Raw genomic sequence first — 24602 nt, 5'->3', positions numbered from 1 at the left:
ACTGCGCAGCACCGGAAGCCGCGGGGCGGCCGCGGGGCATTGTGGGAGTTGTAGTCCGCGGGCGGCGGCCTGGACGGCGCGGCCGCGGCACCGGCGCGGAGCGGGAGTGGGAAGCGGCGGCGGCGGGCGGGCGGGGCGCAGGGGCGCGGTCGTGGCAGAGGGGGCGCGGGGGTGCGCCCCGTCCTCAGGCGGAGGCCCCCGGTTGCCGCTTCCCGGGCCCGAGCGGGCACGGGGGGGGGGGGGGCGCGGCCTCTGGCGATGGCCCCGGGCGGCTCCCGGCCTCTGTCTTTTTCGTGCCGGCAGCTCGGAACCTTACTTGGGGGCGCCCGGGAAGGGAACTGCATTTTCCTTCAAACCGGGTCAGCCATTTGCTGCCTGATCAGAATTATTGCTGAATTAGGCCAAACACTGGCGTGGCCCCCACGGGCCCGGGCACCTGGTGGGCAGCGCGCCGGGCAGCGGCCAGTGCGAGGATTTGAATCAGGCGGGCGGGCCCCTGAAATCACACCGAACCCCTCGGACACCCTGCTCGGTGGGGAGTCGCGGGCAGGCGCCCTGGCCCAGGCAGATGGGAGGCCAGACAGCTCCCTGGCGCCCCGCGGCACCCGGGCAGGCGCAGCCTCCACCTGCTCCACCGAAGGCACGTGGGGTCACAGACAAGCGCAGGGACAGAGGGTCTGTCACCCAGACCCGGTCTCTGGGGCCCGGCGGTCAGCTGTCCTGTGCACCTCTGCCTGGCAAAACCGCCTTTAATAAATACAACGTTTATATTCATAAATAAATATTATGTATATAATATGTATGTAATAAATTATAATTATATAACATTTATGTTCATTATTTATATAATATTTATAAATAGTAAAGTCAAAAGAGTCACAGGGGGATTTGAAATTATCAGAGAGCCCTGCCCCTCATATGTGTAAAATGCTTAATAAAGAAAAGTAAATAGCAATAAAAAGATTTTTTAAAGATTAATTTATGCATACAAGAACTGGGGTGCAGGCCAGAGGTACGGGGCGAGGGTGTAAAGGGGTGGGGGGTGAGAGGACTCCCCAGAGACAGAGCGGGGGACAGAATGGGACGGACTGAAGCACACTGCTGAGGGGAGCAGCGGGGGAGTCAGGAGGGGTCTGCTGGGCCCTGTGGGTAGCTCCCTGGCCGGGATCGAGCTGGTGATGCACTGGCTGCTGATAGCTCCATAGAGCTGTGTCTTTAACCCCTGCGCCACCAGGGAGGCCAGAAAAATGAACAGTCTTAAAGGTCACAGAAAAGACAATGGCGGTAAACCTAAGAGAGAGGCCATTCCACTGCAATTAAAGCAAAAACCAAGCTGCACTGAGCTCGCATTTACCTGTTCCATCAGCGAGTTCCTGAAAGTTCAGTCGCGGTGTTTTGAAGAGACAAACCTGCTCCTTTCCTGTGAGGGAGCCGCCTGGCCCCTCTGCCATTTGTTGCTACCCGGGAGAACCACCAGTGTGTTAGCACCAGGCCCGGGCCAGCCATCCCGCGCGGATGAAGCCGGCAGCAGGGCCCAGCTGCACCGTGAGTAGCTGCTCAGCCGGGGGAGCGCGCCTCAGCTTGGCCTAAGGGGGCTGAGTGCTGGGGCTCCTTCCCTGAGCCCCCACCTCCCAGAGGCCTCTGATGAGAAAATAACGCAACTCCACGCAAAGCGGGGAGTGAGAAGCTTCAGGACAGACCATCCGTCAGAGGCCCCGAGTCCGGCCTCTGCTCACGGCAGAAGGAAGCAGAGGCAGAGCCACGAGCCTGAGTCCTCCAGCCACGCAGCCCGGGCTGAGTCCAGGCCCGCCGCTTAGCGTGTGACCGCCGGCGAGCTCTGTAACTTCTCCGTGCCGCCTGTCGCTAATCCGTAAAACTGAAATAGCTCGTCATCCGGGGTTATTTCAGCGAGTCCAGGAGTCTGTACGCAAAGCGCTGTGATCAAGCTGCTGGGGGTAGCAAGGGCTGGGCTAGCGTTAGCTGTTCCCGGCATGAGGTGGCCAGTGCCCAGCAAGCCCGCCGCGGGCAGGACGCTCAGCAGTGCGCAGTGGACGCAGCACAGGGGCGGGCAGGCCGGGGCCCTGTGTGGAGGCTGATGCTGCGAGGTCGCCATGGAAGCGGATGGGCCTGGCCGCTTTCTTGCCAGGGAGGACTCGGCACTGGACGTCCATCTTGGCTCCAGCCACTGAGCAGCCGCCTCATTTATCTAAGCGTCTCCTGACATAGACAAGCCCCAGCTGGCTGAGCACGTTCTGTCACGGGTGCCTCTGCCCCTTCAGGCCCCCGGTGAGGTGTGGGAGCAACATGAGCGAACCTGGGTGTGCTGACACGAGGCGGTCAGCTGAGGGCTGTCCTGGCTCTGCCTAGCGAGTGCTGCCTAGGCCCAGGGGCGCAGGCCCCTCTGTTCTCACTGGGGAGCAGGTGCAGGGTGATGTGGGGCAGCATCTCCCGAGTGGGGGGCTGCAGGGTGCCAATGGTGTGTCCGTGGTCAGCCGCAGGGGCCACTTTGCAGAGAAGGTGGCATGGAGTCCGGTCGAGCTGTGAGACTGGACAGAAGCATGTGTCGGGGACAGGCTTGCAGGCAGCTGGCGTGGATTAACCTGGGCGGCGTGGGCAGCATCTGCAAGAACGCAGAGTCCACCTGGAGCTGACCGGCAGGCAGTCAGTCAGGGCAGTTGGTGGGTCAGGCCTGCCAGCGAGTCCATCCTGCCTCCTACGGCTGGCAGGAAGTGGACCTCAGGCCGCGCAGGAGGCGGAGTCCCACTCAGCCCGCGCCCCCTCGGTGCGGATGGGACTCCCGTCACACCCTGGCGTGTCCTGAGGATTGGGTCTGAACCCTCTAGCAACCGGGGCTCTCTGAGCCAGACCACTCCTGAAACTCAAAGCTGTGGGTCAGCCTGGGCCCCCAAGCCACCGCTCCAGAACCCGAAGAGCCTTCAACCGTGTCTGGCGGGCGGGTGGAGGGGCGGGGTGGGGGTGGGGAGGGCCGGGTCGGGGTCTGGTCATTTCCCGGTGAATGTACTGGTTCCCTGGGCGTGGAGTCCCCGTAGGACACGTGTGCTCGGGACGCATCTCGGTGCCCTGACCCAGACCCCGACGCCCCACCCCAGCCGCAGCCAGCGCCAAGACGCGGATGCCATCCCTCTGGACTGACCCTGGCTACAGCGGGGTACAATCTGCGCCCTCTGGGGCCCTACTTGGGGTGGGCACTGGCAGTGGGGACTGATGGAGAAATGTTTTACGCCCAAGGGGACAGGCCTCCTCAGAAGGTCCCTGGTGATTGAGTGGGTCACTCGGCTACCCAGTGCCAGCGCTGGGGGCCCAGGCTGGGCAGACCCTGAGCGGAAGTACCCGCCGGTCACCGGGACATAGAAAGTCAGGGGACTTTCCAGCGAATGATTCAGCGGCGGGCCAAGGGGTGCTGCGTGGCCTAGAGCTCGCGTAAGACAGGGCCCTCTCGCTGGAGCCCAGTGGGGTTCCTTCGTGTGCAGACAGCTCGTCTGGATCTGCCCGTCTGTGTCCACAGCCTGTCTGCTGTAAACGGCTGCCATGAGCACAGGGGTGCAGGTACCCCCCCCCCAGGAGGGGGTCAGTCTCTGGCTCCTATGGCAGATCTATTTTGAATATTTTGAGAACCCCAGCCCCCCACCCCCCACCCTCCCCACCCCCCCCTTCCCCACTGTTGGCTAAACGTGAAAATAAAAGCCTGTAAGACCGTCAGGTGCAAGCGGGAGGAAGCAGAGGTGACAGCCAGCCCACTTGATGCATCCGCGATGGTCACATACGGTGACCGCGGAGGCCCCTGGCCAGACGCTCAGCGGACGCTGACTTTGGGGACCGCTGGGGACTGGGCAAGAAGAACTCGGCATTTAGTGTTCCACGTCAAGTGTTTATTTCTTCAAAGACCGTTCAAGCAGGGCTCCCGCCAGGTGAGCTCCGCTGGGGGGGCGGGCAGGGCTCTCCCCGTGTTAAAGTGCTAGGAGGAATACAATCGTCGTCATGGAAACGCACCACGCTTGCCCCCAACCCCCAACCCTTCCCCAGACAAAGAAAACATTTTTTTAAAAAGGTAGCTTTGATGTGACCCGGGGCAAGAAAATCCCAAACCTTCCTGAATTGTCAGTGGCACATCCCGGCCTCCCGGTGACCCAGGCGTGGAGGGTGAGGGGCCCGAGCGCGGAGGGCTGCACGGCCGGCCCGAGTCTCCGCTTTGGGAGCCTTGTCGCGGCAAGCGTGGGGCGTGCAGAGGGGCCGGCATTAGGGCCACGCCGGGCCGGGCCCCATTTCCACCGGCGGGAGGTCAATGTCCACTCCCAGCGTCCGCCACCTGCGCTGTGAGGCTGCGGCCCAGAAAACCCCGCGTGCGGGGGCAGCTACGCAACGGACCTTCCCCTTCCTGCGCAAGGAGATGAGCGACTTTCTCCCTGGAAGTGGCCGGTGCCATCACGCGAGGTCGGCGGGGACTGAGCAGGCAGCCATCTGCAGGCGGCGGGCGGGCTTTGCACTTAAACTCGAGCCTTTGATAAAGTGGCGTCGGAGCCGTCTTCCTCGCTGCTGGTTTTCAGCCGGACGGGGAGAGGGGCCACTTTGTTATTGCTGCATCGCAACACGCACACGCGTGCACACGCACACACGCGCCACACACGCGCACACATGCACACACTCACACTTAAAGCTCCGTTTCCTCCTCCAGGAAGATCAAGGGCGGATCTCTGAGGAAGCGTGCTGAAAGCCCACGTGAGCACCTGGCCCAGATGCACGTTGGTGCTCACGGGGATCGTCCCGCAGAGACCCTCTGCCGCGGAGACCCTCTGCCACGGCGTCGCCACCGGGAGCCGGGGCCGCGCGTGGGGCAAGGCAAGGGCACAGCGGCTCCGGCTGAGTTGGGTCCGCGCTGCGTCTGCCACGATGTGCAGCTTGGGGGTGCCGCCTTCACGCAGCCCCGCGGGCCCCACAGCCGGGGCAGCTGCCGGAGAGGGGCTGGGCATGGCGGCCTTTGCCCAAAGTGGCTTCACTTCTCATCAAAGTCCCACTGCCCCAAGAGGGTCTCCGGAGCTGCCCGGGTGGCCGAGGCGGCTTCCCAGACAAGAGTCAGGGACGAGGGGCTGGGGCGTCTGGGGAGCAGGCTGGCGTCGCACACACACGCGCAGGACACGCGCGGCCCCCCTCCACCTCCCTGGGTCCGGAGGGTGTGGTGGGTCCCCAGGAGGCTGGGGTGTGAGATGCGGTGAGCGGATGCCAGCTCGCGCGCGGCCTGGGGCGGCTGAAGCTGCCTTTGCTCCTCCGGTGAGAAACGCCTGGCAGCTCTGCCAGCCTCGCGCCTGACAGAGTCCGTCTGAATTTCAAAATCAAACCAAGCAAAACTGAGTCAAACAGGCTGGAAACGTCTGACGCCACCTGAAATTCTGCCACAACCCTCTAGAATTAATTTCTGACGTCTCAGGCTGCGCAGAGCCACCCTCCATGCGGAAAGACGCGGCCATCCCCCAGCAGGGGATCCTGACGCGACGTCGTCTTGCAGTCAGGTGCGAGTTTGTGGTGGTTAACGTGGAAATACAATCTTGAAAAACAGTGTCTGGTGGAAAAGTCATTTTTAAATCACTGGATCATTCCTGAGACACTTGCAAATTTTTTCACGTGGATTGAAAAGCTAAATGCTCAATGCAGTTTTCCAATCTCCCCCTCAAAAAAAAAAGAAAAAAGAAAAAGCGCCATAATTTTGGTTTTCATAAAGGCTCTTTTTGGCTCATCATGGCTGTGCCCCCCGAACCACATGTTTGCTAAAGATGAACAGAGAGCTTGTTGGGGGGCTCACCCCACTTCACTTCTGCCACAAAGTCGAATTCTCTTCAGGGCCTTTCAAATCTTAGCGGAGGAAAATGAATCTTCTTAACTATCCAAACGCTTCTCCCGGACGCGACGCCGCGTGCCAGGCACACCTCCCAGGCTGCCCCCCGTGGAGGGCGGCAGGCGGCCAACGCGCGAGGAGTGCGGTGGGGGCCGGCAGGAGGCCGCGGGGCTTGGAGAGGCCCAGGGGACTCCACAGTCGGGCTCCCGGCCTCCTCCCCTGGAACCAGGCAGGCGGGTCGGCGAGCACTGCTCCAGGGGCCGCAAGGACGGGCAGGCGGCTGGGCGGAACTGGATGCACGTGTGAACCACTGGTCTCGAGGCCTCCATCCCCACGGACACCTGAGACACAGAATAACGTCCTCTTCTGCCCTGAAAGTGCTTGTCTCAGTAATTGGCACTTTGGGGCAAACCGACCTTGGACTGGAGAAAAGCCACGGGCACGGAGCCACCCCAGGGCCGGGCACCAGCTGCTCGACCTTGTGCAGGAGAGGGCCCCCCGCTCCCGGGCCGCGACAGGGAGAAGGTGGGGGCCGCACCGGAATTTCTATTTCTCCCGCTGCAAGTAGGCTCAAGGTAAACTCAGAAAGTGCTGGGCATCACCTGCATAGGATACATGTAGTGTTTGCATAATTCTTCAAGTTATATGGCTAATATCAAGGCAAACGCCTCCTACATTTGAAGAGTGCTCCCTCCGGCAACGCTTGCTCCTGGACAGCACCCCGCCAGCCACCGCCCCGAGGGGGCAGGCCACCGAGCAGCTGGGCCCTGGGCGCTGAGCAGCTGGTGAGAGAGGACACCCTCCGCTCCCCTCACAGGGATGCACGAGGTGCTGCCCCGCTGGGTGACGCGTCCAGGCGTGGGCCCCAAGCCATCCCGGCCAGGGCAGAGGGGGTACAGCCGAGGCCCCCAGGCTGCCCCCACAGCCGAGCAGTTCATAATGTCAGTCTCCTTCACACTTAACCTAGCAGCCAAGCCCTGTGGCCTCATCCAGCTTCTGGTGGTGAACGGGGCTTTGTCAGTTCATTTTGGGGGACCCCCCTGGCTGTAGTCTCAGATTTCTTTCCCCTTCCAGAGGTGACATCACCGGGGAAAGCCGGCTGGATGAGGCAGGCCATCTGCGCTCTGGCCACAGGCTGGTGGGCAGCCGCGGGGGTGGCCTCGGGCCTACGCACAGGGGTCCACGGGGGTGCCATTCAGGGCGCTCTTCCCTCTGTGCTTGGAGAGCAGCTTCCTGTTGAGGATGCGGACGAGGGTGGTGCCCCTCCTCCGGGCGCCCTCAGGCTGCTGCAGGAAGGCGAGGTCGTTGTGGGACTGGCTCAGGCCTGGGTCTTTCTGCTGATGCCGCCGGCGGAAGAACAGCTTGGCGCTCTTCCTCAGCACGCCCCCTGCAAGAGAGAGCGTGGTCAGCCGCACGGGGCCTCCCGCCCAAGTGGAAAAAGAAAAGAGGGAGTCGGACGGGCACTGGCGAGAGTCAGCACAGCTCCCCGGGGTGCCAGCCCGGCGTGCGCAGGTGTCCGCGGGTGGGGCGCGATGGGGAAGGCGGAGGCCCCGCTGTTGCTGGTGCCCGGCCCGGCAGGGCTCGAACCACGCCAGGCGGAGGGCCTGTCTCCCCCTGGGCCCCACGTCCCCTCGGCCCAGCCACCCCTGTGTCAGGAAAGGTGTGGACGGCCCAGTCCCAGGAGGTGGCACGCGGTGACAGCCAGGTGGGTCTGAGACCCGGCGCCGCTTTCTAGCACCGTGAAGCAGAACTTGCCCCTGGGCCCCAGGGGCTCTCTAGCTGCGGACCCGGGGCAGCCCCAGCGGCCAGGTGTCCACTGTGGGGTCAGCCGCGCGTAGGCGAGGTCAGGGAGCAGTATGTGGGCTGGGGAGTCGGGGCCGCGGCCATGGTGTTTCAACCGCAGATTCCTGAAAGGTCTCCCCGGCACGGGCGGCGGGACCCCGAGGCCCCGCGCCTTCATCCTTCCCATGCTCAACGGAGCTGGCGAACAGCACACAGGCTGGACACACACAAACACCACCGCTGTCCGCTCCAAGGACATAGCGGGGGCCTCCTAGATGGGTGGGACCTGCGGGGCTCCCTGGGACAAGCAGGCCCCGGGCTCCACGGGGCGCCGGCCAGCCCAGCGTGAAGGATGGGCTTCCGTGCCCACCCGCCCCCCAGCTCAGACAGCAGGCCCTGAGGTGCCCGTGCCAGCCAGGAATGGGCCGAGCTGCTGAAAACACTCCATCTTCTCCTGGGCAACAACCTCACAGCCTGTTACGAAGACTCACGAGGACGTTGTTTACCTCCACGCTCAGACACGCAGGGCCTTTCAGACCACCCGGGGAGGGGGTGGCAGGAGGGAGAGGATGACTGTGAGAGGCTTTGGTCTCCTCAGCAGGCCCCACACGTTGCCCTTCAGGGCCACATGGTCCTTTCCTGGCCCCATCCAAACCCCTGCAAGGTGCGGCGTGTCAGGTAAACCGCCAGGTAAACCATCAGGTAAGCCGTCAGGTAAGCCGCCACCACCGCGGTACCTGCCTTTGGAGCCTGTGTGATGGGGTAGGTGGGCGCCGCCCGCTGGTCAAGGTCCCTGGGAGCAGAGGCCCCCCGGAACAGGGCTGGGGGCTCTGCACCTGGACATCGGGGAGCAGGAGACGCAGAGGGACTCACGCTGTGCACCGGGGCTGCACCCACCCGCTCTCCCACCCCAGCTCCCAGCAGGGCAGAGCAGCCCATGCCCACCCGGCCCAGAGGCATGGTGCCCCCCACGCTGAAACATAAGCTTTGGTTTAAAATGGACAGAAAACACAGGGCCGCCGTCCAGGGCACTGGCTTGAAAACCTGGTAGAAAATGAAAACCGGGCAGTGCCAAGACAGTCTCTGCGAAGCCGCAGCGCCTCACCGAGGAGCTGAGCGCCGGCTCAGGCCCGGGGCGGAAGACACACTTCAAAACGTGTCTGAAAATTTTCTAAATCGTAATTTGTAACAAAAAACCACCCACTTCCAAGGGCGTCCCCTTAAGCATCCGGGTCATGCAGGGCCTGGGTGCCGGCTGCGGCAGGGCCACCCCACTGCCTCCCACATCCCAGCCCAGGGTGCAACGGGAGCCCCGCGGGGCACCCCCATCACGCCTGCCCTGCACCTCAGCCCCAGTGCCTTTTCTCAGGGGCGTCATCCATCTGGCGGGTGGTGGGGAAGGAGCAGGATGCCACGACCCGGCCAAGACGGGGACTCCAGGAAAAGAGCCCTCTGGCAGGGCCGGGAGCAGAGTCGGCCCGGACTCGGGGTCAGGGAGGCCTGGCATTTGAGAGCGGACACAGGAGGGGCTGGGAGGTTGGGGTGCTGTGGGGGGTAAATGGAGCAGCTGCGCTTCCATGACCCAGGGGGAGCCTCTTAAGAGAACCCAGAGAGTCCGCAGAGGCTGGTGCGGGGCCCAGGTCACCCTTGGGGGGCCCCCAAGACAGGCCACAGGCAGAGAGGCCCAGGCAAGCTCCTCACGGCCCCGGCAACCATCCACCAGCCCCTCCCTTCCTCCCTCTCTCCGTCTCCTACTCTCAACCTGCCCCACTCCACCCCCCTTAGCTCTGGCAAGGAGGCTGGGTCATGGGGAGACCAGAAGCAAAGCAGGGGACGGGGAGGATGGACGCAGACACGATGGAGGGGCTGCAGCCAGAGCCCGAGGGTGCAGGGGCATGTTTGGGGACATCCTGGGCACTGCAGGGTGTGGACAGCGCCCACCCGCCTGCTGCCGGCAGCACCTGTGACTCTCAGCCGTAACCACCACCGTCTCCAGAAGCGGCCAGCATCCCCTGGGCACAGCTGTCCCAGCTAGGAGCCGCCGGTGTACGGCACCGAGGACATGGCAGCCGAGAAGCATCAGCCCACCAGCTCAGCAGGACCCGCCTGGGCCTGCGGTCTACACTCGCGGGGAAGGTGAGCCCCAGGTGGGGGGCTGGGCGAGCAGCTGGCACGGAGGTGGGCCTGGGCCCCAGCTGCTCTGGCCCGGCCGGGGCCGGGAGAGGGCCCAGACAGGCAGGTCTGGAGGCCTCACCTCTGACTCAGGCCCTGGACGCCCTCCCTCAGCAGGTGCGCGGGGCTCACCATCGCGTCCGCCCAGAGGGAGGGGCCCATGTCCAGAGCAGGTTTAGGGCCGACGGAAAATAGGGCGCGGCGCTCATGGATACCGCACACCCCCTCCCCGCACAGTGCGGCAACCAGCGGGCTTTCCTAGGGCGCTTCTCTCTTGGACCTAACGGCCTGATCAGGGTCAAGTGCTGAGGTCTGGTGCGGTTCGGCTGGAGGCGCGCGGAAGCGCCAGTCTCTGCGGCCACGGAGCCCAGTCCTCTGCCTACTGTGCTCTGCCGGGAGGGGGTGCCCAGACAGAGGGCACCCCTGGGCCTGAGCACTGGCCGACCCCCCAAGGCAGAGACTCATCACTCCCACCTGCAAGGGTTCTGAGCCTGCCCCCCCAGCCCTAAATGGGCTCCCACGTCCAGCAGAGAGCGGTCAGGGGAGACGGGCGGGAGCGCAACGAGCGGGCGGGAAGAGCACACAGGGAGCCTGGAGCTCAGCTGGGACACTGGGCAGCCTCCCGCAGGGGCGGCCAGCCGGGGGTGGGGCCGGTACCTTTATGCTTCCTGGCAGCGCCCGGCTCTGAGATGCTCACGGAGCTCGCCGACAGCTCGTCCCCGTCGGGGTCCAGCGGGGCCTGGCCACCCCACGCCCCCATGGCCTGGGGCTCCTTCTCCAGGTCCCAGGGGTCCAAGTCGTCCCCCTGGGTCTCCAGGGCCAGCAGGGCCTCTTCCTCAAGCCGGGCGGGGGCTGCCACCACCCCCTGATGGGAGGGGGGGTCCTCCTGAGGGGGGCCATCCATGGAGGCCGCGTAGTCCAGCATCAGGGCGGCGTCGTGGTCCTGAGAGAGCGAGGTCTGTCGGGGTGAGCGACAAGTCAGCGGGAAGGAGGCTGCGAGGATGCGGGAGGGAGGAGCGTGGGGGAGCACCGTCCCAAGGCCCCCCTGCTGATTTCCACACGTCCCAGGGGACCCACCCCTCCCAGCCTACGAGACAGGAGCCCTCCGGGGGACGATGCAGCCCGGTGGGGCCCCTGTGGCAGAGATCAGGGGCACCCAAGGGTGCTGGGGGGTCAGTCGGCATCCTCCCCCCATAGACAGGCACAGGTGAGGGGCCCCATGGCAGGGAGCGCCGTCCCTGCGAGGAGAGGACGCACCGATTCAGGGCTGCAGCCCCACTGGGTCTCCCCACTATGTTCTGCAGGCAGAGCCCGGCCTGCGTGCAGGCCACTCCTGTCAAAATCGGGTGCCGCTGAGCCAGCCCCGGGGTGGGCAGTCATGGTGGGGAGTCACTTTGGGGACACAGGGGCTACTGGACAGTCCCAAGTGACAGTGACTTCTGAGCTTTTTCTGACTCAGGTGCTGCCTGCGGACACGCCCGCCCCCCAGACGGAGGACCCGAGCGTCAGGAAAGAGCCGCGGAGGGCTGGGGACCGGCGGTGCCAAGATCCGAGCTCCTCGCGGCTCTCAACAAGCCCTTGGGGGAGAGCACCAGGGTGGACAATCTTCCCCCTTCTCCCAGGACACGGGTCCCAGGCGCCGTCACCCCCTGCTGGCTGCTGCTGGCCCCCGTGGATGGGGGCACTCTTGACCACCTCCAGGACATGAGCACAGGCCGTGCTGGCCACTCAGGTCTGGCACATCCCATGGCCTCTCTGGCCCCTCTCCTGGCAGCTGAGGCTTCCACTGCCAGCGTGTCCGCCCCGTCGGCCCTCAGGGTCCTCCTGGCAGGAGCAGCCCACCCTCCTTCCTCTGGTCCCTGGGCACCAAACCTTCCGACCGCCCTTCCCCCACCTCTCACATTCTCCTGTGTGCTCTGAAATGTCGAAAGACTAAGGGTCCCTCGCCCCGGTGTCTCCAGCAGCCTGGACGGGCAGCCCCGCACGGGCACCGCCCTGGACACGCACCGAGGCAGGAGCGGGGAATGGGCACGGGGCCTGCTCAAAACAAGCCTGGCCTCTGTCCGCCTGCACGAAGGGTGAGCACGCGTTGTGAACAGTGATGGGGGCCAGGGCGCGGGGTGTGGAAAGCGAGGGTTTCCTCCCCTCTGCGTCCCTCGGGGGGGGCCCATCGCTCACACTTGGAGCACACGCTCCGTCCACCTCTCAACACGCACAGCCTCCCTGGCCAGAAATGCTCAAGATTCCTCCTCCAACAGGACAAGCTGCATGACCAGCCCCTGGCGTAACCGCCGGTGGGTGAGGCAGAAGCGGAGCCTTCTAGATGCTGACCAAGGGCTCAGGCTGACTTCTCCCTGGGGGAGCGGGGCCGGGGCAGCACCCACTGGCGCACCTTGGAGACCCCCGAGATGATGATGGTGCTCTTCTTCCGCGGGGACTTGAGCTTCAGCTTGGAAGATTCGCTGAGTTGCCGGATGGCCACTTCGGCCACGGGGTCAGAGCCATTCAACACCAGCAGCTCTGCAGGACGGGAGGGCCGTTAGCGAGCACGGCAAAGCCAGGCGGCCCTCCAGGGGTCGGGGGGCGCGTCCCTGGCAGGGGGCGGCAGGTACTCTCGGGAAAGGCCAGAGAGCAAATAGTTCAAGTCCTGCGGCCATCCAGCCCCTGCCGCACCAACTCACGCTGCTATGGGGATGGAGACAGTCAGGGAGGGCACGAGACGGGCCCGGGCTCCTGCGGGAACCATACGACTGGGGACAGGGATGAGCAGCTCGTGGTGGCCTCAGCAAGGGGTGGCCCCAGCCGGTCCCACGCCTTGGTCTGCAGCCCATTCTCTGAGTTTGTGAGACACCTGACACCTGCGATTCGTGCAGTTTATTGGAGGTAAGTTATAGCTCTAGCCTCGGCAGGTGGTGCATCCTACCTCATGTGACCCCCAACTCCCAGAGGCAGGTGTTTTATCCCATTTGACAAGAACCCTGGGACCCCCGGGTCTCAGACTCAGGGAGGCTGAGAGCTGACAAGGTCGCTATGAGGAAGGGCCAGGGCCAGGCTACAAGGGGGCAGGTGGGAGGGAGCTTCTCCCGTCTCAGCCTCGGCCGTGCCTGTGGACCACAGAGGCGACGTGCAAAGACCCAGGGCTGCCCCGCATGCCCACCACCAGTGCCCATCACCAGCACCCTACCAGTCCATGGAGAGACATAGTTGCGGGTGGGAGGGGCACACGCCAAGGGGAGCTGTGAGCCTGCGCCTCCTACGCCGCCCGCGCCCGAGCCCGGCTCCCTGCTGTCCTCAGGGGAGCTGACGCTGGGGGCCCCAGATTTGAAGACAGGGTAGGGGTGACTGCCCAGGTGCCGGGGCCAGGGCGGAGGGGGGACAGGGCACGCTGTCCCATGAGTCTGTCTCTGATTGCCACTACTTCGGGAATTCGTGTAACTGGCTTGGTGACCAAGAGCAGAAACCACGTTTGGAAACGTGGCAGCTAAGCCGGGTTTTCACCGTGTTCAAGTGTCCTAGAGCGTCCCTGAGGCAGGGCCCCCCCAACCCCTGTTATCATGGACTTCGATGTCACCCCTCTTCACTTATTTCTCAAAAGATGCTACTCTTCCCAAGCCCCTGGAAGGAGATGCTGGTTTGCGCGGGATGAGACCGGCTGGGGGCAGGACCGAGACCTGGGTGCGGGGCCAGAGCAGCTGGGGGCGGGTCCAGAGCAGCTGGGGGCAGGGCCTGAGCAGCTGGGGGCAGGTCCAGAGCAGCTGGGGGTGTGGCCTGAGCAGCTGGGGTGGGGCCAGAGAAGCTGAGGGCAGGGCCTTAGCAGCTGAAGGCAGGACCAGAGCAGCTGGGGGCGGGGCCAGAGCAGCTGGGGGCGGGGCCAGAGCAGCTGGGGGCAGGGCCTAAGCAGCTGGAGGCAGGGCCAGAGCAGCTGGAGGCGGGGCCAGAGCAACTGGGGGCGGGGCCTGAGTGGCTGGAAGCGGGGCCAGGGCAGCTGGGGACCCGGCAAGGGTGGCGGTGGGCAGGACTACAGCAGCAGGGCAAGGCTCCAGCAGGTGTCACCTGTGTCGGAAGAGGACAGTGTCTTGCTGACCGGGGCTCCACGGCAGGCAACGGCATGCACCGAGATGTCCTTCTCGATTACCTTCACCTTGACGGGCGTCTTCAGGGGAGACTCTGCAGCAGAAGCTCTGATCAGGAGGACTCTCTACACCTGGCTCCAGCTCCCACAGGTGAAATCACCTCTCTCCCTTCCACCCATCTACTCAGGCAGGTGGAAGAGGCAAGGCCAAGCCTTGAGACTTCAGCAAACTCCTATCCCTTTTTGTCCTTTGGGGTGCCGGGTCGGGGGCGGTCTTAGGTTTCAGAGACATTTTCATGAAGCCAGCACTTCACTTTCTATTTTGCATCAACCACTGTGCCAAGCCGTCTATTCCAGGAAGATACTATTTTTGTACGAGCAGATACACTGCATGAGTTTACAATCACCAGTCCTGTGCTTGTGCAGAAGTTGTGACCCCATCCAGGGTCACATCCAGCGTCTAAAAAGTGCTTTGATGAGGAGGAACTACACCCACCCCCCTCCACCGGGTAAGAGCGCCTGCAGGCCCTGTGAACACCAGGGGGAACTCGATCTAGCCAGTCAGCCCGACGAAGGTCTGGATTTTGGCTTCAGAACATACTACCGGGTTGAGCCTCGCCCTGGCTCGTCTTGTGTTCATTTGACAAAACTGAAAGGATCGTCTAACAAAAGAGCTGGGCAGCAGGCTTGCAGCGCATCTCCCCGCGCCGTGGGGCCCGACGCCTCAGCATCACTCACCTGAGCCCAGCGGGGACGCCCTCCCGGCGTCGAAGCGGGGCTTGGTCTTCACAGCCGTCACGGTGGTGACCACCGTCCCACAGGGCATCACCGTGCGGTCCTTCTCTATTTTTGCGGCAGGGACAGGCGGAGGAATTTGCCAGGACTTGGCTTCACCAGGTTCTGTATAAGAAAACTGCGGAGGAGCCTGGTTACGTGTCTGAATGGAACCTCGGTTCCCTCCTCAGCTCATGTCCATCACCTGGTATTAGATGAAGACAGACCCCGATCGCCCCAGAATGGACATAGGCTGATGACACCCAGGCTCAAGCCCGGTCATGCGACACGGAATGATGGGAAGGGAGGAGGGAGTCCATGAAACAGCATCCCCCACTGGGCGAGGCCGTGCAGAGGACGCCTGGAGTCCACTTGGCAGGTGGACACACCATACCGTGGAGGGCAGGAAGCATCCCAGTTACACCCAGAAAGGTCTAGGCTCCTCGGAGCCCATGGGAGGCCCGCCGTGCACACACGCCTACCTCCGCCGAGACCCAGCCCAACACCGAGCTGTTCAGCGAGGATCCGCTGGTCAGCGTAAAGCTCTGCGGCCCAGCAGGCTGCTTCTTAAATAAATCTAGAGGGACGGTCGCCGTTGCCAGCAGAGCTGAAAAGACAAGGGAGGCACATGCTCAAGTCTCCGTGTCCTTAGGACGAACCACCCCCTCCGTCCCCCCGGGCTGCCCTCCCAGGACGGCTGCATCTGTCTCCGGCAGGGCATTTAAAGACCGCCTCTGTCGTCCAGGCCCAAGGAAGACGGCGGAAACGCTGCAGGCCTGGGAGGGCGAGGATGTGCAGGCCCCAGGCAACATCCCAGCCCAGCCCGTGCAGGGTCCGGGGCGGGTGAATCAGAAGAGGGCGGCGCTGAGACTTGTGGCCGGCCTGAGCTGGTGACCACGCTGTGGGCAGAGAGCAGTCCCAGTCTTGGAAATCCACATGACAAAGTTAGGGGCGCAGAGCTTTGACGCATGCAACTTCCCTCAAATGGGAGAAGTTCCTCTGGGAGGCTGGGGGTGTGCAGAGCGAGAGCCGCAGCCACACGTGCACGGATAACAGAGGAAACAAACGGGCCAGGTACAGAAGTCGCGGGAGCCGGAGGGGATTCCTGGCTCTTCTGGTCTCTGCTTCTACGTGAGGAATTTACTTTATGGACCCCTTCAGGATGGCCTGGAACCACACTGAGGTAGGGTGGGAAGGGGTGGCGCCCCAGGACTGGTGAGGACACCCCTCTCCAGCCAACAGCAGCCCGCCCAGCGTCTGACCCCGCCCTCTCCCGGAGGCCAGTTCTTACCAGGGGCCACGGCCACCCCAGACCAGAGTCCAGGGAAGTGGCTCGGGATCCCGCTCCTAGCTACTGGCCTGAACACCTGTGGCTTGAGGAGAGGCTCCAAGGGCTCCATAGCTGAGAGGCCAGGCCGGGCACCCCTCCACTTTGGTAGGTTTAAGTGGATTTTTTAAAATCAACATAGAAACTACAGATTACACACCTGCACAGACACAGCTCCCTGTTCACTTTAGTGATTCGACCTGGAATTGTTGCTTTCTTGTATCGAAAGCCCGTGGCCAGTGTAAGCGGCTGCGGGGGTTTGGGGGTTTATGAGGATAAGGCCGCTGAAATCCAGAGACAGGAGGTGGAGGGGTGGGGGCTGGGCCCCCATGTTCAGCGGGTGAGGGATTCAGTCTCGCCAGAGGGAACACTCTGGAGGCGCTGGGCGAGCGCCAGCCCCTGGGCTGCCCTGAGCTGGGCCGGTGGTGATGACACATCCGCATGGTGTGTGTTGTGCCACAACTCAAATTTTAAAAAGGAAAGTGCTGTTGACCTGAGAGGGCCGAGAGCTGCCTCCTCTAAGCCAATTGTCGTTGAATAAAAGATTCTGGAAGTTTGTTAAAAGAGCAAACCAACCAAAAACCAGTCGGGGTAGAGGCTGGGGGTGGAGGGCTGACCACAGAAAGCCATAAATACACTCTTCCCTGGTGTGGAGGCAGCCGGGAAGCCGGAAGGGACATCAGCCCCCGTCCCCTAGGGAAACCAGAGCAGTCCAGGACCGGCCCTGCCCCCACCCGCTCCCCAGGCCTGGTCAAGGGGCTGGACCCCTCCCTCCAGCAGGGCCTTTGTCCACCTTTGTCCACCCACCTTCCGAGGCTCCCCCGGCCTCTGAAATCTGCAGGCACAGCTCCTTCGACTTTGCATTCAAATCACTGCAGAAAGGAAAAGAACAGTGAGTCCTTACAAGGCTTCCTTCTTTTTTTCAAAATAGTATTTTTTTCTGACTATAGCAAGGAACAGGAGTCACCATCTATATGGTTACTACGGAGACCTATATCCAGACCTACAAAGACCTCTGGCAATCGCACGCTCCAGAAACAGCACTGCTAATATTTGGAGAGAAGTCTCCCAGAAGTAGCCAACAGAATATTCTGGAGGGCGAGGGAAGTGTTCCCCAGAGCTCCACCTGTATCAGGTGCACAGAACCGGATACGTGGCTCGTGCAGGCTGAGGTACCAGCCAAACTGTGTATTATTTTAACAAAGTGAGATTTTTTTAAAGAGCCACACATGACTGGTGGTTACTGCATTGGAAAGTTCGGCCACATGATTTATCCAAAAATAAAAAATGTGGACTGTAACACCCCCGCCTTCCTCTGTGACCCATTTTTTATCACTTAAGATCCACAGTCATCTTTCCAAGCCAGGGGGATTTTGAAAGACCCCTGGTACCCCACTATCTGCCTTCTGGGAACGTGAAGCAGCCCTGATAACAGGTTGGTTATTTGTAATATTTCATGATTATAAATGAGCTGAGACAAACAGCTTTATACATCCATCTTGTTTATGTGGTGTGGTTGTCTCCTTAGCAAAACGAACTGGCAGTCAAAAGGTACAAGCATTTAAGACATTTTCTTTTTGATAGATGTTGATGGCCTCCGGGACGGTATGAAACCCTTATTCTTTACCTACCTGTAAGGTGGAAAATAGTCTCTGTTGTTTAATTTTGCATTTGGTCTGTGTTCACATTACTTTGGCATGGCCTTTTGTAAATCTGTTAAGATTTTAGCACTGAACCTCTTTTCAGAAAGTCTTAGCTATCTCTGGTGCTTGCCTATGTAGTTCTAGGTCAGAAAATTTGCCCCATTTTCTAAGGACATGTTTACATTTCCATTAATGATGATAAAAGTTCTTCAGATTATACATGGGGGTTTGCTCCCATTACTTTTTCTAATTATTTATGTATCAATAGCAATTGGTTACTATATTTTTGTAGCCTGTCACTTTACTGAGATGTTTTATTAATTTCCCAATTTATTCCATTATTTTGAAGAGTTTTGATTTTCGTGAGTAAGTCTAGACATGCAAAAATATCTTCAAGTCATGATTAATTTTATCTCTTCTTTTCCGTGTTTGCCTGTCTTTTTTTTTTTTTTTTTTCTTATCTAATCACACAAACCAGTATTTCTACAAAAACAGTGGGTGTCTTTCCTGGACTTCCATGGTACTACTTCTGGCCTATCATTTACAGTGATTTTTTTAAAATCAAATTAGAGAAGTAGCCATAAATCTTGTTCTAATTAAGATTTTAAAAATTAGGAACGGATAGTAATTAAATATGATGGAAGAGCTGATTGCATATCTAGAGGTAGTAAGTTTACTTCCTCATCTGATCTAGTGACTTTTCCTGGGAGATCTCATCACTAAACCACCCTTCCATTACCTGTATGAACTCAGCCAATCATGGTATAGTATTTTTAATGTGCTGCCAGATTCCATTTGATAATATTTTATTTAGAATTCCTGTATTACTAATTACCAATAGCCTATACTTTTCCCTTTGTCTATTCCCATGGCAGATTTGGGTACCAGAGGCTTTCTCTCGTCCTGGATGTTTCTAAGGCAACTAGGAGACCTGAAAATTCTGTTCCCAGCACAGGGACACGGGGAGGAGGAAGAAAACACTAGTAGTTGCCTTGAGAAAGAACCCACGTGTGCTAAGAGCTCCCTAGCATGCTTAGCACACCTTTAAGACAAATCTTTTTTCATTTTAATTTTTGGGGGGCATGAAAGGTACTATGAAGTGCCAGGATGAGGTGGCCCTGAACAGGTGTAGCCGTGGCCCCCAACCCAGGATGAGGGGCTGCACACACAAGCTGAATTCCTCTTCCCAAACGAGGTTGGTAGTGTTTTTCAGGAGGGCGCCGGAGAACTTCTGAACAGGGTCGTTCAGCCGAACTACGCACAGCAGGTTAGAGTTGCCTGTAATTGAATAGAAGGCGCCAAGTTGGTTTGGAGTCTTATTTTGTAAACTGTGCTTCTAAGAGAAGGGCTGAATTAATGACCAGGGTCTTGGCTTATTTAGGCCCCGACCCGCATGTAGCCGGGGACACGCCGTCTCCAGCTGTGGCTGCAGGTGCGGCTCCTTCTCGCGTTCCACACCTTCCACCTCTAGGGGAGCTCGGCCCTAGATGGGTTGCTGCTGGGAGGGGCCCCTGGGCCTCTGGCCTATGAGTCCAGGGAGGCTCCTCTCCACTGCTAAGCTGTGTGGCCTCAGGGCATCTGCCCAAACAAACCAGCCACACTAGCCTGTTGGTGTCCGGCCTGTGTGTGCTGCGGGAGGCAGGGGAACCCCTCCCTGTTCAGACGTGAGAGCTCGAGAGCGCGCGCCTCTCCTCCGCCAACTTGAGCATGGGAAGGTGCGTCCTGCCCCGGCACCCCCCAGACAGAGGGGCCACAACGGCCAGCGTGCTCCCCCGTCCCGCCACACGGGCGCTAAGGGGCTGCGGTTAAGCTCTGGCACTCCCGTTACCATCTTCACACTGCACACGCGACGGAGGGAGGCGCGGAGGTCAAGGGCCAGCAGGCACCCCTCAGCCCTGCTGCCTGCTGCAGACAGTCCCTCCTGTCCAGCAGCCCCAGCCCCCCAGCAGCCGCTGCCCCCCAGCAGCCCCTGCCCCCCTACCTGAAGCACCAGGAGCGTTTAGCAAGGACGCTCGGATGTTCTTCACCAGTAATTTGAGCTCGTGAGCCCGTGGGGGTTTGGGGGGGCAGGGTTCCTGAGAAGCAGATGGAGGGCGCTGCAGATCCTGCAAGAAAATGGAACAAAGGTGTGGGAGGCTAAAGCCAGGGTGCAGGCACTGTTGGGGTGCACAGGGAGCAGGGCTGGGTCTGCTCTGAACATTCGCCCCATTGTATGGAAGTGGGGGTTACTTATCAGCCGCCTGTGTCTCTTGTCTGGGGTGTTTCATATCCCAGGAGGACATATGGAGGAGCAAGGTGCTCAGCCAGAGAGGGTGGCCCTGAATCTCGTTGGGTGGTGCTGGGGGCTGAGAGGGAGCAACAGAAGCCTGGGGTCCGGTCCCCGCCCCTGGGCTGAGCAGTCTGGCCCTGGGTGGGGCGTGGCGCTGTGCTCAGCTGCACGTGTGTGGTGGGCGACTGTCTGTGTCTACCTGCTGGTCACCAGTGCCCAGGGGTTAGGTCAACCGTGACATGTGAGTTTGGTAGTCAGCCCGACACCGGGCACTGCTTGCTCCTGGGCATCTCCTTGCTAACTAGGATGTCGGGGCCTCACTCCTGGGAGTGGGGGGGGGTCTAGACAGCTGGCTTGGGGTGGTCAGAGGATCTTTAGGGCCAGACGGGCACCTGTCTCTTCCCTCCAGCCAGGGCGTGGGAAGCGTGGCCTGAACTCAAAGCGCCGTCTCAGACCTGCAAGCACCATGCAGCCTCGCTCCATTGCGGGCAGGGGACCCCCCACAGGGCTCCAGCAGTGGGCCAACTCCCCCTGAAGCCCCCGCACCCGCCACACTTACTTGAGCCTCCCTGGCACTCACAGGCCTGGTGCTCAGCACTACCGACGGGCAGGAGCAAGTCACCAGGTGCTTCAGAAGGTCCTTCAGCGTTTCAGACACGGCGTTGGCCTCTGCCGCCTGGGCCTGCAAACCAGAGGCATCTCAGGCTGCCCTGACCTCACACGCGCGCAATGGTGCAGACCCTCAGCTCCCCTGAACCGAGGCGAACTTGGGGTGGCAGGGCTGCAGGCACAGGCCAGGCCTGGGAGACCTCCCTTGCCCTGAGGCAGAGAGGGTCCTTTCTACTGGCCTCTGACCGAAGTCACGCTCCTTATTAACAAAATGGTCTAGAAACCCACGAGCCCCACGGGCACGAGCTGCTATTCCCACGCCTGTCCTTTCAGTCTGTCCCCAAACACAGCCGCGCCGTCTTCTCTCTCGAGTCACATCTAGTTTTATGAATCAAAAAGCACTGAAGTGAATGGAAAGGCCTAATGAGCATGAGAGGAGCTTGAGTGAAGTGGCCTCCTGCGAGACTGCGTTTCTGGCTGAAAAGCTAGAAAGACGAAGACCCGCCCCTGCAGGCTCCAGTTCCAGAACACTCACAGCCCCCCGCTAGAACTGTTTTTAGGGGCCACTAGCAGGTAGGCAGGTCAACGGTGCAGCAGCTGGCGGAGGACCCCGGGCGCAGACGCGGCCATCACAGCCACGCACCACCTGGGCGCCGCTCGGCCGCCTCGTGCACAGAAACCCAATGCAGAAGAGCCCGCAGACCCCAGCAGTCCCCAGCTGGCACGCACGACGGGATGCTGATGTGGGCAGGACCCCAGTACACAGCCAGCCAGGCCCTGTGCAGCCCCCACCCCGGGTGCAGGAAGGGCCGGGCCGGGCGTCCCGTCGAGGAAAACGGCACTGGCCATGCCCTTAGCAGGCTGGACAGGACTCTCCTGCCTCCCTTGAGGAAGTCACATTCCCGTGGCCCGGAGCTGCAGGGCCCCCGCCCCCGACAGCCGGCAGGGAGTCGGGCCTCCATGCAGACCCACCATGAAGCGAGTTTTGCCAGTTGCCACCGAGCCTGGGAGGGGTCCTGCGTTCCTGGCTCCTTGGTCACAGCCTGGGGCCTGAGCATGCTGGACGCCATGGCCGACTGAGGACGCCGGCCATGAGAGGCTGGACGCGAGGCCTGTGGCATTAGTCCCAGGTGCAGAGAACCCAGGCCCGCCGGAGGTCGGGGCACGGCTGCCCCTGGGGGTGGCAGGCACAAGTGGAAGGGGCAGAGGGCGTCTCGGGGCCAGCTGAAAGGTGAGTTTTAGGGTGCTTGGATGTTGGGCTCCATCACAGCTGAGATCCCCAGAGCAGCTGACACGGGGCCTCCCTTTGAAGGAAGCTGCCCCCAAGCCGTCCGGTCCACCAGGGCCCAGGGCCGGTGACTGGGCCCTCAGGAGTCAGCTCCAGGGGCCGCCTCTTTGGGACCTGGGGGAGTCGGGGAAGAGAACAGGGCGTGTGGGGGCAGGTGCTGGGGGCGCAGGCTGCACGCCGCTGCTTGGGCAAGAGAGGGGGATGAGATGGTTTTTGCAAAAGCAATCCAGGAAGAATAAAACGAAAACAAAAGGAACGCGTCCCCGCACAGGGCAGGCTGGGAGGCCGGCCTGTCTGAGGAAAGAGTCCGTTACGTTAACTTTTGGCACACGCTGAGATTTTGCATATTCAACGTGTGTAAATCAGCCAGGCTGGGCCCCCACACTAGGCTGGGTCCCCGGAGCGGACAGCCGCCCTCACAGCACCCCGGCCACACGCGCACAGGGAAACAAACCGACCGGCCGCTTCTCCAGGAGCTCGGCCCGCACAGGACCCCTCTGACACGGGGGCCAGAGGCCACTTGAGCTCCAGCCAGTAGCCTGGATGTCGCCCGGGCTGGGGACGGTTCACAGAGCTCTCTCTGCTGTGCACACGGGGGAGCAAGCAAACAGTGCAGCTGCGGGAGAGGACACTGGGGTGGGCGGGGAGGGGGTGGGGGGAGATGCACGGCACCCGCGTGCCCTGTGTAAGGAACGGCCGGGCGCAACAACAGAGCTGCCATGCTCCAGTTCAAAGGGCAGCCGTTCCGACCCCGCCTCTAACCAGCTCCGGCCTCTCCCCAGGCACAGGGGGCCAGACTGCTCACGGACCAAGAAGCTTTGACATTTGCATGGTGCACTCGTGGTGGAGCTCAGCGGCTCGGTCCAGGTGCAGATCTTGCAAAGGCCATTGCCAGGGAAAAGCCCCGACTGCTAGCCTTGGGGATCGAGGATTCTGGACAATCTTACCAGCAACTCAAAGGGAAGGCAGCGACCTGGCCCCCTCCCTGCCCCCAACCGCAGCTCCACGGACACCAAAGACCAAGGCCCCCAGGCAGGAGACCCGTCTCTGCAAAGCCACGTGGCAGGACGGGCCCTATACAGAAGGGAAGCCGGGTGGCCAGGAAAACCGGGGGTCCCGACTTCAGGGGTCCTCCCGCTCAGCACGTCCAGCTCAGATCACCCCGAATCAGGTTGGGGGGGCGTTGGGATTTGGAATGTGCCCGCACGCCACGCCTCTGAGGAGGGTCACACACGAAGGGACTGACCTCGCCCTGGGCCCTGGGCTGGACTGTGATGGCCATTTCCGGGCCGCTGATGAAGGACCACGTGATGGGGATGTCCTCTTGCTGCTCCTTCAGGTGCAGCTCCAGCTGCCAGGAAGCAAAGAGAGTCCGTCACGGGGGCCCCCCGGCTCCAAGCGCTGTGCACACGGTTCGCTCAGGTCTGAGCCCGTGGCCGGGCCCCTTGCTGGCCCTGGTGCTTTCAAAGAGCAGAGGCAGGCTCCAGACTCCCGTGCCTCCCGCTCCCCACTGCGCCCGGCCCCACCCACACCTTCCCTGCCTCAGCCTGCCACCCAGGTGGCGCCTCAGCCCAGGAGGGTGGCAGCAGGGGCCGCTGAGACTTTGCTGCTTCTAAACGCAGGATTCCGCGGGCACCGCCATCCCGGGAGCGGATGCGCGAAGGAGGGAGCGCAGGGGCCCAGGACACCCTAGCCGGCCCGGGCTCTCAGCCCCCTGGGGGCGCGGGCTGCACCGGGAGCGGCTGCTCGCTCCTGCCTGCGCCCCGACGTGGCCTCCGCTGCCCTGGCCTCTCAGTGCCCGCTCTAGCCCCGCCTGCCACTGGTGGCAGAACAAAGGCCCCCGATGATGTCCCCATCCCTAAACCTGTCAAGGTGGCCCTGTCCTGGTGGGTGCAGTTGGGTCAGCGCCGTGGGCTGGGAACCTGAGCTCAGTCCCGGGTTGTTCCCATATCTGATTCCACAAAGCCCTTAGACATGCAGGCGGGAGCAGCAGAGTGGGCTGGAAAGATGGAGGCGGGGGGCAGAGACGGGGGACAGAGACGGGGGCGGGGGCTGGAGACAGGGGATGGAGACGGGGGACAGGGAGGGGGATGGAGATGGAGGGGTGGAGACAGGGGCCGGAGCGGGGGGCGAGGAGGGGCAGAAGCGAGAGCACATAGACGGAGCCAGGAGCGAGGCCGGGTCTAGGTGGCAGCCGGCAGAGCTGGCCCCCCCGCCAGTGCACAGCCCTGGAAGCCGCGTCCTGCTAACAGCCAAGGACATGGTCTCCACATCCCCACCCCCAGCCTGCAGAAAGGAGGCAGCGCCTGCACCTTGGCTTCTGCCCATGTGGGGCCCCCAGAACGGCTGTGGGGGACGCGTGTGCTCTAAGCTGGTCTGCAGGGCCAGAGGCAGTGGCCACAGCAGCACAGCTGACCCTGGACCGACACGGGCCTTCCTGCAGCAAGGAGTTGTCTGCCAACAGGCATGTAAACTCTGTCCACAAACACTGCCCGGCCCCTGCGGTCTCCTGCACCGGGAGTCACCGTCTCCCACCGTGGCGTGGATGGTCGCCGGCACAGCCGTGGTAACGCAGCGAGGCCTCCGGCTGCAGCCGCCGGGTGAGCCTCTGGGAGTGGATTTTCTCGGGGCGGGGGGGGGGGCAGTCTCCTCACCCCTGCGCTGTTCGAGGGTCACCTCTACCACGCCTCCTTTCTCGGTTCCTAACCAATGTCTCAGCCTTTCTCCTCAACAAAAGCAAGAGCTTTCAGCTGCATCTCCGAAGCCCTGGCCTCTCACCACGCAGGCCAGGGAAACGCCCTCCAGGAAAGGTGGACGC

At 61.8% G+C, this 24602-nt stretch overlaps 1 protein-coding gene across 1 annotated transcript in view; it reads right to left on the bottom strand.

Moving 5' to 3' along the window:
- Positions 1–3874: 3874 nt before the first annotated feature.
- The window catches only part of C2CD2 (C2 calcium dependent domain containing 2), a 36203-nt gene continuing 15475 nt past the window's right edge, over positions 3875–24602 (bottom strand). Inside the window, exons 4-14 of the mRNA XM_037524914.2 lie at positions 23031–23135; positions 20447–20569; positions 19600–19723; positions 18788–18896; positions 16783–16847; positions 15131–15255; positions 14613–14787; positions 13856–13969; positions 12195–12322; positions 10460–10760; positions 3875–7235 (exon numbers count right to left, since the gene is read on the bottom strand). Coding sequence (XP_037380811.1) covers positions 7015–7235; positions 10460–10760; positions 12195–12322; positions 13856–13969; positions 14613–14787; positions 15131–15255; positions 16783–16847; positions 18788–18896; positions 19600–19723; positions 20447–20569; positions 23031–23135 — 1590 coding nt within the window. The 3' untranslated portion in view covers positions 3875–7014. The remainder of the gene's footprint in view (positions 7236–10459; positions 10761–12194; positions 12323–13855; positions 13970–14612; positions 14788–15130; positions 15256–16782; positions 16848–18787; positions 18897–19599; positions 19724–20446; positions 20570–23030; positions 23136–24602) is intronic.

This window comes from Talpa occidentalis, unplaced genomic scaffold, assembly GCF_014898055.3.
Source record: "Talpa occidentalis isolate TD23 unplaced genomic scaffold, MPIMG_talOcc4v2.1 talOcc4.4, whole genome shotgun sequence".
NCBI lineage: Eukaryota > Metazoa > Chordata > Mammalia > Eulipotyphla > Talpidae > Talpa > Talpa occidentalis.
This window is presented reverse-complemented; position numbering and strand designations above follow the sequence as displayed.